Below are 19213 nucleotides of genomic sequence, written 5' to 3'. Positions count from 1 at the left end.
GTGCAATAACTGAGTATACGGTAACGGAATAAAAAATGAACCTAGAACTTTTTCACCCCCCTCCTCCCGACCCACCATCACTCTAAAGGCCGTAGGTTGGTATATAAACCAAAATGCCGTTAAGTTTTGAAGTCCAATCGTAGTTTTTAAATCCATTTGAACAATTAATAATTGAAACGGTGTCAAGGAAATTTTAATTTCATTTAATCATGGTGAGTAGATGGGTAAAAGCGTAACTATTTTTGTGGCATCCAATGTTAGGATTCTGTTGATCTGTGGTTGATGTTTCACAAGGCACTACGTTTTACATTGAATTAATATGTTAACATTGCACAAATCACAAATATCTTTTGCACAATAGTTAACATACCATCAATTACACAATGGTTAACATTGCATCAATCCATGTTGCACAATGGTTAACATTGCATCAGTATGTGTTACACAATAGTTAACATTGCATCAACATGTTGCACAATAGTTAACATAGCATCAATATGTTGCAAAATAGTTAACAGCATCATCCGTATGTGTTACACAATAGTTAACATTGCATTGATGTGTTGCACAATGGTTAACATTGCATCAGTATGTGTTACACAATAGTTAACATTGCATCAACATGTTGCACAATAGTTAACATTGCATCAATATGTTGCATAATAGTTAACATAGCATCAATATGTTGCACAATAGTTAACATAGCATCATACATATATGTGGTGCACAATAGTTAACATAGCATCAATATGTTGCAAAAAAGTTAACATAGCATCATCCATATGTGTTGCACAATAGTTAACATAGCATCATCCATATGTGTTGCACAATAGTTAACATTGCATCATCCGTATGTGTTGCACAATAGTTAACATTGCATCAAAATGTTGCACAATAGTTAACATTGCATCATCTGTATGTGTTACACAATAGTTAACATTACATCATCCCTATGTGTTGCACAATAGTTAACATTGCATTGATGTGTTGCACAATAGTTAACATTGCATCAATGTGTTACACAACAGTTAACATTGCATCAACAATGTGTGTTACACAATGGTTATACCCCTAGGAGGTGGTTCATCCCACCCCTTAACTTACATAATATACAAGCTGATATATTTTTGTTTGGAGATGCCCCTCTGACGTAGGTGGTTTATTCATGTTTTTTTTTTATATTCAAAACATTTGATGGACAAGAAGTTTTATTAAATTTTGAAAATCTATCATTCTATTATTTAGTATTACAACAGGGCTGTCTGCTGTTTGATTTAGTATTACAACAGGGCTGTCTGCTGTTTGATTTTGTATTACAACAGGGCTGTCTGCTGTTTGATTTAGTATTACAACAGGGCTGTCTGCTGTTTGATTTAGTATTACAACAGGGCTGTCTGATTTAGTATTACAACAGGGCTGTCTGCTGTTTGATTTAGTATTACAACAGGGCTGTCTGCTGTTTGATTTAGTATTACTACAGGGCTGTCTGCTGTTTGATTTAGTATTACAACAGGCCTGTCTGCTGTTTGATATTGTAGGAGCATAAGGGGAGTAACAAGTTCTCAGAAATGCACCCCCCCCCCTCTTGACTAGATTTGACATTTTTATGTATGTTCATTGGCAGGTAAACATCCCTAAGAACAGAAGAACCCATTGTAAGAAATGCAAAAAACACACGGAGCACAAAACAACTCAGTACAAAAGGGGTAAAGAAAGTGTAAAAGTACAAGGTCAGTCTAAGTGACGGAAAGTGTTCAAAACCTTTTAATGTTCAATAGTTGTTTTTTTTAAAAAAAATTTATGATAGCATTTTAATTTTTTTTATAAAAGTAGACTATATTATTATTTTATTTGCCTGATGAAGTTGGGATTTCAAAAAATTTGATTTGGGAATTTGAAATTTTTTCCCCCAGGTAAACGAAGGTACGACAGGAAGCAGGCGGGCTTCAAAGGTCAGACTAGACCTATACTACGGAAAAAGGTCAGAACCTGGTACCTTGCTGACAAACATGCTGAATTTTGCAAACCCTCACATTTTGTTTCTGCCTTGCATTCCCTCATCTGCTCATGTTCACCTTTTTATGTTGTACTTATTCATATTGGCAATGACCATCAAAAACACTCCTGGGTAATTCGCCTCCATTGCAACATTATAAAAACATGCTTGGACATGACAATGAGCTGAAATATGGTCTTGGTCCCTCTGATAAGACTTTCAGATAACAGAAACTGATAAACTGGGTCCCAGATAACAGGATCTGATAAACTGGAACTGGAATACAGATAACAGATAAACTGGATCCCAAATAAGTCCCAGATAAAAAAAAACCAAAAAATCATAAATGTGTATTATTATGCATTGCAAAACCATCCAATCCCTAATATTGCACTCTATTAGGCTACTGCAATCACAATCCAAAATTAAATACTGGTGAGAGCTTTTTTGACCATTTAATAGCAGACACTTTTTCTGTACAGGCCAAGACAACAAAAAAAATTGTACTCAAGTTGGAGTGTAAAGATTGTGGAGTGAAAAAGCAAATAGCCATCAAACGGTGCAAGCATTTGCAGCTAGGTGGAGATCTAAAGCGGAAGGTATGTGCTAAATACCAACACTGGCCAGTTAGAATTTTGTTTTTTTTCATCAATAGAGGAAACTAGAATATAAAAAGTAAACATTCTCCATTTTCAGGGTGAGATGCTCTCCTTCTAGAAGAACATACAACTGAGAATGTTCTGAAAACAAGTGGAATTTGTATTGAGTTTGTTTGGGTGCATCACATTAATTTTTTTTTTAATTCATAGGTAGTAAAAAGAAATTTTTTTTACATTTGCATTAAAGATTTTTACTATTCTGCAACAATTTTGAATCTGTCTTTTAGAGTTTTAAGAATGAGTGAATGGTTTACATGGTTGATTCAGAATAATTTAACACACACAAGACATATCTAAATTAACATTAGGTTGGTATTATTTCATCAATTGTCCTTTCCAGTAGACAAAATGGATGCTTTTTGTGTTTATGGTAAAATAATTTTTAAAATTCACACATTTTTATGAGATGATTCTTATTTTGTTAATCAATTTTACAATTACAATTTAGATAAAAACTGTAAACTTTCTTAAGATGGTACTGATGTCCCATATATCGAATAAATTCATACATTTCCAATAAAAACCCTTAGTATTCAAATCAATACAATCGAGTATTATTTGAAAATCTAGCAAATTATAAAAAAAGAATAAAAATATTAATTTGTGTAAAATATTAAGTTTAATTAATGTAGATCTTACAGTGACATTAAAGACAGACAACTATTTTATTATTATAAATAAATTCCATATTTTTTATCTTTGCACTGTGAAGATTAAATCTGTAACACTTTAACAACATATTAAAAAGCATGATTCACACCAGTCAACATTCACACAAAAGAAACAAACCAAAGATCAGGTTGTGTTAGTACAAGAGAGCTCACATATATCTGTTTCAAGGTTGACTTGACTCAACAAATCTGTGGTACAGTTACTTTTGTTACTATCTTCCAATACTGTTTTAGCTGTGAAATTTTCTGTGAACCCATTATGTGTTTTACTCCCATGACAAGCAGCCAATAGATTATCATTTGTATCAGACAACTCAGCTTTCTGTTTTTCAAACACAGCTTTCTTCTTTATGTGATGACCTGGCAGTGTTGTAAAACAAATGAGTTTTTTATGTTAAAATACAAAGCGAAAAAAGCTGCGTGACATGTATTGTGAAAGGTAACTTACCTATACAGTTTAAGATTTCAATGTTAGCTTTTTTTCTGCAACATCCTTTACAAAGACTGTACTCACATTTTAAGCCCTGGGGAAAGAAAAGTAAAGAAAATTAAGTATAGTTTACATCAAAAGCTAATTTTAACTGACAAACAGGCACATTATAGCAAAAAAAAAAGAACCAGTTATTGAAGTACTTTTGAAAATTTGATATGGACTAGAAGTGAAATAAACCTTGGGATTTTGACAAAGTTTGCAAGTTTCAAACTTCAACTTCAGATCAGGATCAAAATTTTTGTTTGGACATTTCAGTTTTTTCTTCAGTTTATTATTTGACAAGCCCGCTTCAACAGCACTGATTTTCTGCATGTCTTCAGCTCGCTTGAGGTTCAGTCTCTGCCTGAGTTCCTTGTGCTCATCATCCTCTTCTTCATCAGGGCTAAACAAACAGATTTTACAAGAGAACAGAGGTTAATACTGTTTATTGAGACAAATTGACCATCAGTGGATCAATGTAGTCTACTGTTTTTGCAATATAATCATGATATAAATGTTGATATAAAATGAAGATTTTAAAACCCACTTTGGTCGCACATAAGGCTGACATATCCAATATGGAAGAGGTAGCTTTAACTTGCTTGTAAACAGCTCAGGTTCTTCTTTATATTTCTCCATGTCTTTCTGGTGAAAAAAGTTATAAACGGTTTTAAAATTTATGTTTAAATTACCAAAGGTCAATTAAGTGTATTTATGAACTCTGATTGAAAAAATGCAGAACCACTAGATTATGTTATGGGGTGGTAGAGCTGGGCTGCTAGCCCGAAAGTCTCAAGTTCAAATCCGGGTTCAAGAAGAATGTCCCTGAGTCCACTTAGCTTTAATGGGTACCTAACTCAAGCTAGGGAAAGTAAAGGGAGCTGGGCAAAGTGCTAACCACACCTTCCCTTGCTGCTGATCTTAATGTTCAGTATTTGCCAAGTAAAAAAAAATAATTCGTAAAATTAAAAAAAACCTAATGGGGTTTTCCTCTTTAATGTTCAGGAGGCCAGGTATGGGGACAGTGAGGTTCAAGGCCACAGATATGCTGAACAATATATCACCAGTAGCAGAATAATGTGTTCTAAAACCACTACCTGACACAATTCTCTCAGTGTTTCAAGGGCTGATCTAAAATCTGCAACAGATTTAGCATTGGCCATCAGATCCCTCACAGGTATGTGTGATGTCAGCCTGAGGAACAACAATACAAATTACATGAAAATGTAAAATGTAACAAGAGAATATTTTTTCTGCAATCAAAATTACCTCTGCAAATTCTTTTTAAAATAACTGTGGTAATCTTACAAAGAATTCTTATTTAAGTTATGACTTACGCATGATGGCATATTTTAAATACATGGCCTCTGATATAGGAGAGAGGGCATGGGTATTTCTCAGCGTAATCAAGATACTCCATTGTGATATCACAGATATGTACATTGCCTCCATGAAACAGTGCAGGATTATGCAAGTTGCCTTCTATAAAGTTAAAATAAAATAATTGAATAATGGTGGCAGTAAACTAGCAAAAACATACAGGAAGACGGGTGCGATCATTGCCAGAGTTACATAATCCTTTTATTCTGTTGAGACAGAAATAAAAAAAGAAGCAAAAAAAAAGAAAAAAGTTCACCTGCGGTCATGACACCCTGCACGCCTGTTTCCTTCAAACACCTCAGCACATCGGACAGGTACTGTATGTTGCCATTAGCAAACACAGGAATTTTAACAGCTTCTCTGGTTAGTAAAGTAAGACAAAAGTAGACAAAGAATACATACTACACCATTTCAGGAAACAACCCAATTGTGCTTTTTAAAAAAAATAATTGTAAACAAAATTTAATATTTTACAGAAATAGCTTTTAGCTACAAAAAATGATAAAAGCAATTTTCTATGATTAATTTCAAAATATTCAAAATAGGCCTATAGATATATTTCAGTAACCCAAAAAAAAAAAAAAAAACACAAACAAGAAATTTTTTAAAAAGGGTAAAAAAATATATCACTCAAAACAGAATTAAATAAGAATTACCAAATAACTATTAATAATCTGAAAAACATTTAAACCTAGATATTTTGAATGGTTAAATATTTTTGGGTCATACCAAGTAGTACAATGGATCCTTGGGTGATTTCTTAAGTTCATCAAAGCCTAGAAAAAGTTTACAACCAACCTCACAGCTTTTATATATGACCAATCAGCTACTCCTGTAAATCTGCCTTTTTGTTCTCGCGTTCGACCATGAACTGTCAGTAACTAGAAAAAAGCAAGCAATAAAGATATTTTTTAATGATAGTTTTCTACAGCTAAAATATGACAGTAATTCATGTAACAAATTTTTAATAAGTTATAAGGGTAACAAGATGTTTTAGAATACCTGGCATCCAGCCGTTTCCAACATTTTTGCGTACTGCACAGTTTTTTCAACAGATGGAAAAATACGAATTTTGCATGTGATTGGCACTTTCAGATTTTCATGACAAATTTTAACTGCTCAGAGTAAAATTTAAACAAAAGTAGTTTAGGTTTGTTTATATTTCAGTTCTTTTAATGAGACTACAATGTTAAAAAATATTTAGAGCACTTACAAAAATCTAAAAATTAAAGGCCAATTTCATATTTTATTTAATATTAAATATTTTTTATACACAGTAAAAACATAAAGAAATATCAATAAAACCAACAAAAAATAAAAAATGTACCCATTTTAGCTAAAAGGTCCCATTCATCTTGAAGAAATGCCCCATAGTGACCACGCTTGGCAATGACTTGGGGGCAGCCAAGGTTAAGGTCAACAGCATCACAATATGGCTCAGCAAGTTGTGCAGCCTTCAGAAATGTTGCCGGGTCATTGGCACAAAACTACATAAACATGTTATTATTTGTCACTTTTAATTATTAAAAAATGTTGGGAGGAGAGATAATAAAATCAATAATATACATTATTATCAAGGAATACATCTCCCGAACTACTCTCTATGATGAAACCCCCAAAAAAAGTAGTAAAATAAATAGTATAATAATTCATTAAAATGATTTGAGAGGGACAATAACAAACCTGAACAATAAGTGGCCTATCCTCTGGACAAGTTTGAAGAGACTCCCTTCGATATATAGCATCTTTAACAAACACTGAAGCATGAAACATAGGAGTGTAGCACAGATGTGCACCATATCGCCGACTCAGCATTCGCCAAGCTAGTTCACTTTGGTCAACCATAGGAGCCACAATATATTTTGCAGATTCGAGAGTTTCTTTCCAAAACTGAAATCCTGCTTTTTTTCTGCTTTCACTAGTACTTGGATCCATGTTCTCATCCAACAGTGCTTACGAGATTGATGCTGTTGTATTCTTCTAGAGAAACTGAAATGAAAACAATTAACTATTTCACAAAGCAGAATAAAATCTACTTCACCTGCATGTACTTCCTGCTTTATCCCAATTTCTTTGTCTCACCCATACAAAAGTGTTGTCACACTTACAGACAGGGGACTCCTTCTAGGCTGTGTGTCCACTTCCTACTTTCCTTCAACTTCTGACTTCAGTATCAGTATCTTGGCTTCACCCGTACAAATCTGTTGTCATACTTACAGACTGGGGATTCCTGCTTGGCTGTGAATCAAAAAGAATTTAAATGCAATATTTTAGCCACAGATTAGCTCAAGCCCTACAATTTAATAATATGATGGATTTAAAGTGGATATCTAGACCTAGTACTTTTCATTGGAATTAGTTATTTAAAAAAAATTAAACTGATTAATTAAATTAAAATTCAGGCTTCTTAAACTTATGGGGATATGCTCAGTTTATTTTAATTTTTTACAATTTACAAAGTAGGCTAAAGTCTTTTGAATTTTTTTACAATGTTTGGCACATGAAAGTACTAAACAGCAAAAAAAAAAAAGGGTTGAAAACAATTTAGGTTGTCATGGACACCCTAAAAAACCTCCAAAGCTTTGTTTATTTATGCACTTATCTTATACTAACTATAGCAATCAAATTTACATGGCTTTATATTAACACTTTTGTCACAACAACTTTTTGATAGAACTACTGGACAGAATTCTACAAGATCCAAAAAAGCGCACCTTTTGTAAACCTAGAATTTACCATAAACTTTTTTTGCATGAAGAACAATTACTGAAAATGTGGTGGGAAAAAGCAGTAAGATTTTTTTTTAGTGATAAAAAAACAGCAAAAAGTAACGAAAAGTAGAGAGAGAGATCTAGTAGTACCGTACTAATACTGTGTTACTGTAAATAATAGTGTTAGTTTCTTAGTTAATTATTTTTAATACTAACTCTACCAGTTGAGTACCAGAATACCAGACTTGAAACTACTCTGGTCACTAGATCTACTCACTCAGTCAGCACTGGCAGGCCAGCCTGTTGACTTGTTGTTCAATGTTCAATAATAATAAGTCTATCAGTCAATATTTAATATCGGCTACTACTCTTGGTAAAGAAACTAAGCCTTGCTCAACTAGATTTATTAAAATTCACTATTACAAAATATTTAGATCTAAATATTAATAACTAAATAAAACTAAATGAAATACTGCTTAACAACTGCTGCTGCTATCAATGTGGTAATGTGTACACAACAGTTCTTTAATTTAAAAGTTTAAACAATTCAAAATATGTCTAAATTTCGAAATGTTTTATTTAATTCAGGATAATACTTAGTACTTAGGCCTAAATACTAGATCTAGATCTTAACTCTAAAATATAATCTGGCTGCACTAAGTTGATTTGATATATCTTGTTCGTTTTTTAAGAAAAATTTCATATGAGTATATTTGCACTTTTATTTGTTTAGTTATGTATGCACAGACCTCTAGTAGATCTAGCGTAGGCCTAGATCTAGATCTAGAAATCTAGATCTTTGTGGTGTCAATCTTTATTTTCGGTAAATTTTAGATGCTTGGAGAAACCTTTTTTTGACTGCTGACCGAAACTGATAAACAAGAGAAAATGGAGAAAGACAGCGATATTCTTCTGAAATACAGAGCAGTTACAAATAAACTTAAAAAGTTCGTTTTATTCTTTTAAAATCTCACCTTAAAATAAATAGCAGTAAGCCCAACATCATATTAGTATTAGCAAAGCCAATGCCGCTGTCGAGAAAATCGGCTTTTGGTGGTGGCTTTTTCACCGATTTAAATTTTAAAGAGGGGTGTTACTTTGAGTAACTCTTCGAGTTTTCGTACTACAACGGTGAAACTTGGCATGATTAAATACAGATTATATATTGTAGACCTATAAAGCGTAGGGTTCATAGTCAAAATGTATTAAATACTTTAGGAGATATCGTACAGCAAAGTTGAACCAAGTTTCTCGGGTTAGTTACAGACCAATTTTTTATTTGAACCCTGCGCTGTATTGCTGCAATATAGAAGTTTATTAATATGTATGATGTGTCCTATAATTAAATAATGCCCTAAAACAGAGACATCTATAGACTTTCAAGTGGACCAAAAATCTAAACATGACGCATCGACAGTTGTCCGATTGAAACGCTCTGCTGTGTCAATGTACACCACCATATGGCACAGCTGAATGGTAACGTGTCGCTAGGCGGTTGATCCGATTGGATGATACTATAAACTATTTCTAAAGATAGATACATGTGATCCCGTGTTTTTTTTTGACTACACATTAACATACGCTTAATAACGTCGAGGATACTAGCTCGTCAAATTGAAAAAGGGGTGAGGGGTGGGCATTTTGAGCCACTGACCATCCAACACTGTATAACACCGAACGTAACACCCATAGCCTATGTAAGCGTCACCCGCTTGTTGTATAACACTCATATGGTACCCGAGCAGTTCACTGTGGTTTCATACCCCACCTCCCTCCCCCTTCATTTTGTAAAGTTGATGTTACTAACCCTCGGGCATAGATAGATCAGGAAATCTTGCCAGACTTTTGTCTCTAAATTACATAATATTCATCTGACACGTTCATTGGATTGGCCATCTAGCCTATTAAGCCTCATGTTTACATGATAGGGCGATAAATAATTTGACTAATTAACTGACTTCTTTGCTAAGGGGTCATCCATTTATGACGTCCACACGCGGGGGGTCCGAAAAAAACTGACTTTTGTGGACGCGTATGGACTTTTATAAGGGAAAAAAGTGGATTTTTTGTGGACGGGGGGGGGGGGGGGGGAGGGGGGGGTCCAAAATCCAAAAAAATTGTGGACGTCATAAATGGATGACCCCTAAGTATAGCCATGATATGTTAACTCCAAAATAACCACTATCCTTTTTTTTTCATTATGTTTTCAGGAGATTTCTTAAAAAACCAAATGTGGCTGAAGGAAGTGAACAGTTTGGTAAGAATCAGCTATCTAAGATTCTGACATGTTTTTGTTTAGGGAGACTTACTAAAATCATGGTTGTTTCTTTTAACAGCCCCACATTAATGTTTGTAACTTTAATTTTAAATAATTTTACTGTTTATATAAAAGAGGCATTTTTTGTGATATTACACAATTTTAAAAAAAGGTCATTTAATCTGATATTGGCCCCTGCTGTTTTTGCTTGCATTTAAAAACATTGTTAACTTAATAGCTTAATAGTTGGCAGAAGATATTTAATTTTGTAGTATTATAGTTTTCTTTATTGACTTTCAACTTACAGCCAGTTTAGCAAAAACTTTAAAAAATCAAGAAAGTCCACAGTATGCAGGATTTTGTTGTCTTGCTCAAGCAAGGTAAAAAATTTTACATTCATTTTAATTAAGCTAGAATAAAATTAAGAGGTAATATCTTCTACTTTGCCTTTTTAGCTCACTGTGAAGCATAGGCCTTTTACAACATTCTTAAAAGCTTTTCTGTTCCTTTCTATTTAAAAAAATTTCTTTCCAACTCTTTCCAGTAATTTATATTTTCTCTACACCATGATAGGTCTTGTCTAATAATACTAGGCTGCTGATTTCTTCAATGTATAGCCTCCACCTGGTTTTCCCAATTTCTTGCTTCACTGTGATTTGTCCTGTCTTTTGCCATACTGTTCTGTTAGGTACTTTGTCAAACCACTTTATTTTTAATGTTTTCACATGCAGGTATTTATTACAAATTGTTGTCTGTTAGTCCCCTTTTGTTGATCGCAAGGTAAACTTTTACTATTAAACCTTATGTTTGTATTAATATGCTTGTAGATGTGAGCATACACTATCAAATTCAGCTGGTGAAGCACAAGCTCTTACAGATGCAGCCAGAGCATTCCTTGAAGCAGAACTGATGGACAGAGAGTTAAGTGTGCCAGGATTTCAAGAGCACTTAACTGCATCTATCAACTGTTACAGTCATGCTATTAGGGTAATCAATAATTACAGCACTTAACTGCATCTATTAACTGTGAGGCTTTTTCAGTTAGGGTAATTATGGGATGACAAGACCTGAGCAGTAGAGCACTCGACTGCTAACCCAGTAAGTCTCGGGTTTGGCTCACAAGCTTGAGTCTGTAGAATGTTCATGAGCCCACCCAGCTCGGATGGATACCTGGCTCACATTAGGGAAAGTGAAGGCTGCTGGGCATAGTGCTGACCACACCATCCCTTCATGTGCCAAGGTCATAGAAAAAAGGTTCAAAAGGGTAACTTTACTGTACTAGGGTAATTAATTAAAGGTTATTAGCTGTGTCTATTAACTCTTACAGTAATGCTGTTAAATTAATTAATAAATACAAAATCAAACCACTATAAAAAAAAACTAACATAACTATAAAACTAATGTGGAAAAATAAAATCATATATAATAATTTCTTTCTTTAGAATGTCTATTTTCTCTATTACCACAACACAACTTTTTATAGACTAGTGTTTGCAGTTATGGTGTTGTTTGTTTTGTATCATTAAAAAACAATTATTACCATGCATATATTTAATGTTTTTTTAATACTGCTGTTACAGGTACACATAGAAAGCAAACAAATTGCTTTAGCAGCATCCCTTTGCCTTGAGGTTGGAAATGTGTTAAGGGTAAGATAAATGTTTATTTAAATTATATACATTCATTTATTCATAGATCTAATAATAATATTCTTATCCTTTGATGTACTATATGGCTAGATTAATACATCTTTTTCTAAGACAAACATGGTTTAGTTAATTTTAGTTGAGTAACAGGGTTCTTTAAAATACAAACGCCCAGTGCAAATATTTGAGTTTATTGTAAATCATTTTTCTTCTAAAGAAAGTCAATAGGCCAGGGGAAGCAATTGCACATTACCAAAGAGCAGCAGAATTACAGTCTCAGGTATGATTTTTTCCATAAAAAACTATTTTTTTGCTGATGATCTAATAATTCTACTTCATAACAGATGTTTAAAAATATAGTTTTAATTATTTACAACACAGTCAATATATGTGTTTGATAGCTCTCTAAATTTGGAAAAGATTGAAGAGAGGTAATTTAATTCTTATTTTGCAGAGTGCTTTGGATTGCCTGGATGCTTTAAATATGGTGGCAAAATGCAAAATGGACACAAGTAAACAATTTAAATTTATTTTAACCTATTCATTATTAACTGTTGTTTTGATTCAACTGCTAAAAATCAAAGAACAATAGAGATAATTATAAAACTTAATAAATTTTGTACAATACATTTTGCAGAAGACTTTGAAGGAGCGTTAGCTGTTCTCACTGAAATGGCATACCTAGCTCATGAGAGAGGGGGTAAGTATTTTTACAAGTTTTTATTTAACTTGCTTCCTCTTGCTTTTGTCTGACGTCTTGGTTGAAACCCAAGCTTTTATTTTTATTTTTAATAGTAATTCATTATAGAAAATAATTTATTTTCTTATTTTAAATGCATTATAACAGAAAAACTTGTTATTAAAACGTTTTATGCATTTTTTAGGATGTATTTGGGTTTACATGTTAAAACATTAAAATTTTATTCTTTGCTCAGGGTCTTCAACAACTGGTAGACCTATAGGAGCTTACTGTGATATTCTTGCTAAATGTGAAGTCACTCGAGTTTTGCTCTTATTATTGTTACAAGTAAGTTTTGTTCTTCTAATTAACTTTCCAACACAAAAACATCACTTATTAGTAATTTATTAGATTTTGAAATCTTGTTTAATTTGATGAGATTATTGCTTTTTTTGATTTTTTATTATTGGAAACTGTTTTTAAAAAAAAGTTAAAGCTTGTAAAATATTTTTAGCCAACACCACAGAGAATACGACCTGAACATGCTCAGACTTTAGAAAAATACACATGGGAGTCTTGTGACTCTATCACAGGTAACTATTAACCAATCTTCTTTGGAGTTTACACAGTGATCTTTTAAAATCTAGATAGTGTTCATTAGCTTGCTTATCCAAATCTTATTTTATTAAATTTTTCTAGAAATGTACCTTGGAGAAGATTTGTATCTTTTGCTTCAGTCAGTGGTGGTATGTATAAGCTGTGTGAAATTTTTTACTTAATTAATTCATTGTTACATGCAGCAGCTACTCTAAAATTATTAAAATTAAAAATTACTTTTGTTAACAGCTGTTGTACAGTGATGTGTAAAGACATTTTTGTTATTGTAGATGGCTTGCCAGTCCCTTGACTTAGAATCACTGCGAGCGCTTCAGAAAGAGTTATGGCCCCTGCTAGACTGTGAACAAAACCAGCTTCTACATTTTGTGATACAAGAACTTTCCCATCCCAGTGGTGAAGGCATTTAACAATCAATACTTTTAGAATGAAAAGTTTCTACCATTGAATACTTATAACACTACATTGTAGTAGGTTTTAAATAAGATGTGTTGTCCTTAAATGTTAGCACCTAACAATTTATTTTGTTGTGATATCGTTTTCTTTCAATTTCGAAGGCACAAAAAGCAAAATACTTTATTATTTAAAATGTGACATGCATTGTTTTATGTTGCCTTGTATTATGTGTATAAGTATAAGAATGTATGAGCTTTTTTAGCATCATATTGCCATTACTACTAAATTTTTAGTTTAAATACATGTCTACTAAAATGAGTTATAAAAGGGTGTGTAAAAACATAGAAACAAATAAAAAATCTGTATTTATTTTATTTTAGTGTTGTCTTTATTTCAAAACAAGTTTATCTTGTGCTATTTCTGAGCTATCATACATCTCCATTTCATGAAGCAAACAGTATAATTTATAAAATACTAAGAAAGTGCAGCATAAAATATTATTGAGGAAGAATAAGAATTGAATCTTTTGAGTTATGCACATGTCAAAGTACTCAAGAACATTTTAAAACAATACAACATTACTCTATGAGATGCAATGTTTTCTCATGTATTGACAATTTTTGTTTTTAAACCCAGCAACACACACTACTTAAATCTTAAAAAAAAATTTTTTTTTAAAGAATGTATTTAAAAATGTACAGAGACTCTTTTCTACGCTAAAATGTTTATACATGACCATAAGACATACTGTAACAATGTTAGCTTTACCTACAACGACTGAGGGATGAAATGAATGTTCATTCATTCTTATTAGGTAAATAGTTATGTAGCACCATATTAATGGAAGGAACTTTCAATTTCATATTTTGTTATAAATACCCTGAACATAAATATTTTAATTCATACATTACTTCTTAAAAATGCCAGTTAGATCAGTTACAATGTAGACAACAAAATAAATGTAGCCTAACAAGTAGTGATGATAAAGCCAAATTTTTTTTTGGAAAAATACTTTAATAAGCGGGAGGATAATGTTGACCAAGCATGTTTTGCCTCAATACATGTTGTAAAGGTTTATAACTTAAGATACAAATTTAAAATAAAACAACTAACAATTTTTGCAAAACTATTTAATAATGGTATAAATGAAATGAATTTTAATAGGTTATAGATAGTTTCACTTACTTATCCATAAATAACAACTGCATGTAATACATCACAATTCATGAACTGATCACAGGTCAATTTGGCTGTGCTAATTATTTTAAATTCTTTATGTGAAATTGTAAAAAAAAATGCCCACTCTTGCACATCATAAAGCGATTATTCCCAATATTTTATATCGTCTGAAGAGTTTAAAAACAAACACAAATGAGTAGTATTAAGGAAAATATGATTTTATGTATGATTTCATAAAAACAGTAACCGGTACTGGTAATAGATGGAATAGTTATAAAAAGATAACATTTCAAATGTTACTATTCAATCACTTCACCTTGTTGGTACAGTCATTTATACATCTACTTTTATACATCCATTTTTTATATTTAATCATTACATCTTGATGACAGTACATGTACCATTTTTAGTAACAGATATTTGAACTTCTGAAGTCACAAAAATGTCACAATATCAATAGGATCAGCTTTTGATGATTAAGAAATTAAAAAAATATTATTTGTTTCATTTTAAAGTTATAATAGAACATAATTGATATGTATAAAGTGTTAATTTTGTGAACAACAGGATGAAAATTAGAATCTGCTACATGTGTTTACCCAGATTGGTTTTATTTTAATGTATTGTGTAAAAATGAAATATTTAGATATCATGCTTGAGTTTTTTTAATTTATGCTCAATTTCTGGATCTGATTTTTTAAAACTGTTGTGCCATTATAAAATGAAGTAGCTGTTTGATTTTCTTCAACATCAAAAAGATAGTGAAGATAGTTCAACTTAGTTTTTTCTCCTGTGTTGAAATTGAATTAGACTTCTCAGCTTCTATCTTTTTATTTTTTTGTTTATTAAGAACCATGCCAATGTTACCAATGAGTAAAAATATCAAGATGAAAACATGACCCATGAAGTAGATGGAATACCAATATCTAATTGTTGACCCTAGCCTGAGAAGCAGAAATCCCATGCACATATAATCAAAACCTCGCATTTTAAAAAACCAACAGCCCCAATCAAAGATTTGTTGCACTTGGGGCGATTTTCCTTCACGAAAACCTTTGATCATTGCTTCCTCTGCCATGAGTATGGGAGGTACCGTGAGAAAACTCAAGTAGTAACCAGGGTGGATACCATGCCAAAATGCACTCACTGCCATTGTTATTGCGACCCTAAAAATTAAAATGACAGATTTTAGAAACTTTCAATCGCTGTTTTACTTCTTTGTTTGAACAGTTTATTGAAATTCTTGAATATATGAAGTAATCAAATATTGTCTACATTACCTATGGGCTTTTAGATGAGATGGTACTCTGCGATGAATATAAGTTGCCAGCCAATACTGAACCGTCATATTCCAACTTCGTAATCCTTGTTTAGTCATTGGAGCCAGTTCGCATCCATATATATCAATGTTATGGATAGTTTCAAAATCATAGTCACTATCTTTACCATCTTTTTCATCTTCTAAACTAGAAAATACATACAATTTAGTTAAATAAGGAATTGAAGAAGTAAGAAAAGTATTTCATTTTTAAAAGTAAAAAAAGGAACAAAAATACTAGATTTAATTTTTTAATGAGTATAGTATAAGTGATAAAAAATCATTTATTTACACTTACGCCATCTCCAGTTGTTTATAATTTGTGGGCCCTTCGCCACATTTAGGGACAGAATTTTTAGGATACGCCCCAAGTCCTGCAGTAACTGACATGCATTCTGACAAAATCCATGCTATGTATAGCCGTGTGCGAAAGATAATAAACATGGGCACCATGTAGAGCAAACGATATACAAATGAATGATCCAAGAATTCATCTGTTTCAACATGCTGAAATTTAAAAAAAAATGTTTTTATTTTTAAAATGCTTTGATGAGATACATTTATATTTGAAAGTATGGAGCATAAGTTATGTCAAGTAGTTGAATTTTGAAAATTTACAAATTTTATAAATACTACTAAAAATTACTAATATATTTCAACATATTAGGTTATTTTCAGTTAATTATCGCTAGAGTGTAACTTAGTAAAAAAGAAAATATAAAATACCTGGATGTTAAAGAAATAAGAAAAAAATAAAAATGATACTGCAATAAATGGAAATTCATAAGCCCTTTTCAGAAGCGGTTCTTTTCTATTTAAATTAGCTTTATCTGAAAGGTGTAGCCAATCCAAATATGTACGATATTTAAAGTAAGGACCTGAAATACAAATTTAAAATGTGTAATTATAAATATAAATTTTAAAAACTGACCAATAATAATAATTGTAATATTAATAACACTATTTAGATGTATTTACTAAATTACTAATACATAGTGAGGCTTACAAAAAAATTGCAATTTGTTGTAATTGTTTTCATGAGTGAGGTATTTTTACACTCTACTATTTAATTACAAGACAGAAAAATAACCCTCGAAATGTAGTAATGAAATCCCATTTACAACATAGATTAACCATGCTTTTCAAAATTTTTATTTTTAAGAAATACAAAACAGATTCTATGTAAAAATTTCTTAAATCTACCCCCTTCTTTTCACAAAATCTGAAACACATTTTTACCAACTAAGTGAAATCATTTATATGAATTATTCATAGCTGGTAAATAGTGTCTAAAACTATACATTAGTTGATATATTATGCAGTATTTTTTACTGTTGTTTTTCAAGATTATGAAAAAAATAGCAACAAAAAATACAAAAGCTGCTTACCAGTCAGTAACCCGATGTAGCAAAATGCATAACTGATGACGTCCAAAATTTTTACCTCTATGTTGCAATATTTTATTTTTAATTCAACTTCATTATTATCAGACTTTGAATCCAATGATTTTTTTCTCAGGTAACTGTCCTGCACTTCAAAAGCAAGGCCAACCATCTGTTTCAGAAAAAATATTCACATTGAATGTACTTGTAGCAGTGTTATTAAAATAGATTAGCAACATTGAAAGCAAAGTAGTGATTTAAAAAATGTCAACATCTTACACGCAAGGTGAGGAACAACTGAGCAGCATTTGTAACAGGTGAAGGGGGAGGAATACCGATCCAATGTATCGTTCGGAAAACAGTAAGGTATCCAAAATTCCACAGAAAACTTTTCCAAGGAAGATTTCTGAAGTAAGAGAAGAGCAAAAACGTAAGATTGTTACAAACCATGTCCATAGGCAACATGTCTATAATACTTCAAAACAAAAATTTTTAAGATAAGATTTTTATTATAAATAAGGTCTTTATACCATTGTTAGTCAATATTCATTATACGTAATCAGGGGTATTTACTATTTTTCATACAAATTGATGATCTATGATGATGCCAATGATATATAATACTAATCTACACTTCTATAAAAAGAGTATAAGTAAAGTTCCTTGTGTTATGGTAAACTTGTTAAAACAATTTGTAGACCGACTAATTAATATTAAAATATTAATTACTAATTATTTAATAGAAATTACTAATTAGGCCTAAATTAAAATAATTAAAATATCAATAACTTATTAAAAATAACCCTTGCCCTTACTAACTTACTAAGCCCTTACCTATCATTTTTGGATGCTGGAACCAAGCTTAAAAGAATACAGTTCCCTATCACTGTTATGCATAAATGAATAAAGTGATATCCACAGGTTACTAAAAGTAGGATTACACCTAAAATTGTTGATACCCATCTTTTGGAGTAAGAATCTTTTAAAACGTCACGAAATAATGGACCAGCGGCAACTGACAGCGTTATCGCAGTTGCATACACGACATCGTCTGAAACCATTATTTTGAAGATTTCGACTCCGCCTAGATGTAGCTAAGTTAGGATTCTAGATCTAGATCTATCTAGATCTAGATCTCTAGCTCTTTGTTTGACTTTATTAAGTTTAAATCAGTAGTATACCAGATTCTAAATCTAGACCTACTAGATCTAGTCCTAGAAATTCAACGCAAGATATTGTACAGTAGGCTAGACTACCGACTGCTACACTGGACGTGTAACTTAAAGCATATCCGGCATAAAAATGAACTTAGACCAAACCCACTTCACATTCAAAACATTTTAAGTAGGCCTAAGCCCTAAGTCTAGGTCAAAAACGGTTTTGTTTACACGCCAACGCAACCAGCCCACTCACTTTACCGAAACTAAAGGATTACTACCGAAATGCATTTTAGTAATTTTCGTCAATGTTTGACAATTTGTTTTATTTTTTTTTTAGACATAATGGTATTATTAAATTAATAATTTACATTCTTTTCTAGATTTTAAAATTTATTAAACTGTGTTAAAGTTTAAAAATTCATAAAAAACGTTTTAATAACAAGCTTTTATGTAATGATGCACTAAAAAGTAGAAAATAAATTATAGACTACTATTTAAATAACTATAAAGAAAAGCGTGGGTCACTTTAGTATCTATTGGATACCTTTACTAATGTTAAGGAAGACACCCACGCTTTTCTTTATAGTTATTTAAATAGTAGTCTATAATTTATTTTCTACTTTTTAGTGCATCATTACATAAAAGCTTGTTATTAAAACGTTTTTTATGAATTTTTTTTTCAGTACTTTACA

General features: G+C 31.7%; 4 protein-coding genes across 5 annotated transcripts; 2 read left to right on the top strand and 2 right to left on the bottom strand.

The window, feature by feature from the left end:
- Positions 1-56: 56 nt before the first annotated feature.
- LOC131957732 (large ribosomal subunit protein eL42-like) lies at positions 57-2838 on the top strand. The gene is made up of 5 exons (XM_059322482.1): positions 57-212; positions 1625-1730; positions 1914-1981; positions 2479-2595; positions 2693-2838. The coding sequence occupies exons 1-5, from the start codon at positions 210-212 to the stop codon at positions 2711-2713; spliced, it is 315 nt and encodes a 104-aa protein (XP_059178465.1). The 5' UTR covers positions 57-209; the 3' UTR covers positions 2714-2838.
- A 335-nt stretch (positions 2839-3173) lies between these two features.
- On the bottom strand, positions 3174-8200 carry LOC131957726 (tRNA-dihydrouridine(16/17) synthase [NAD(P)(+)]-like). 2 transcript variants are annotated; one of them, XM_059322473.1, is made up of 13 exons: positions 8167-8200; positions 7287-7416; positions 6862-7167; positions 6506-6665; positions 6181-6293; positions 5977-6059; positions 5435-5538; positions 5136-5280; positions 4896-4992; positions 4346-4443; positions 3997-4201; positions 3775-3850; positions 3174-3686 (listed from the first exon to the last, which is right to left on the bottom strand). In XM_059322473.1, exons 3-13 carry the CDS (start codon positions 7111-7113, stop codon positions 3451-3453), a joined length of 1569 nt encoding a protein of 522 aa, XP_059178456.1. In that variant the 5' UTR covers positions 7114-7167; positions 7287-7416; positions 8167-8200; the 3' UTR covers positions 3174-3450. The 2 variants fall into 2 exon arrangements, with proteins under 2 accessions (XP_059178456.1, XP_059178457.1); XM_059322474.1 differs by lacking the exon at positions 8167-8200 and adding an exon at positions 8106-8128.
- Positions 8201-8727: 527 nt separating this feature from the next.
- LOC131957729 (40-kDa huntingtin-associated protein) lies at positions 8728-13848 on the top strand. The gene is made up of 12 exons (XM_059322478.1): positions 8728-8836; positions 10100-10146; positions 10454-10526; positions 10974-11133; positions 11727-11795; positions 12010-12072; positions 12247-12304; positions 12430-12492; positions 12728-12819; positions 12986-13064; positions 13171-13217; positions 13359-13848. Exons 1-12 carry the CDS (start codon positions 8778-8780, stop codon positions 13494-13496), a joined length of 948 nt encoding a protein of 315 aa, XP_059178461.1. The 5' UTR covers positions 8728-8777; the 3' UTR covers positions 13497-13848.
- Positions 13849-13851: 3 nt separating this feature from the next.
- LOC131957727 (lysophospholipid acyltransferase 7) lies at positions 13852-18524 on the bottom strand. The gene is made up of 7 exons (XM_059322476.1): positions 18196-18524; positions 17641-17767; positions 17368-17533; positions 16706-16857; positions 16278-16486; positions 15942-16127; positions 13852-15827 (listed from the first exon to the last, which is right to left on the bottom strand). Exons 1-7 carry the CDS (start codon positions 18420-18422, stop codon positions 15434-15436), a joined length of 1461 nt encoding a protein of 486 aa, XP_059178459.1. The 5' UTR covers positions 18423-18524; the 3' UTR covers positions 13852-15433.
- Between the last annotated feature and the right edge of the window lie 689 nt (positions 18525-19213).

Source organism: Physella acuta, unplaced genomic scaffold (assembly GCF_028476545.2).
Source record: "Physella acuta isolate Inbredline_101_S28 unplaced genomic scaffold, ASM2847654v3 ptg001260l, whole genome shotgun sequence".
NCBI lineage: Eukaryota > Metazoa > Mollusca > Gastropoda > Physidae > Physella > Physella acuta.
Note: the sequence above shows the minus strand (reverse complement) of the source record. Positions and strands in the feature narration are given on the sequence as shown.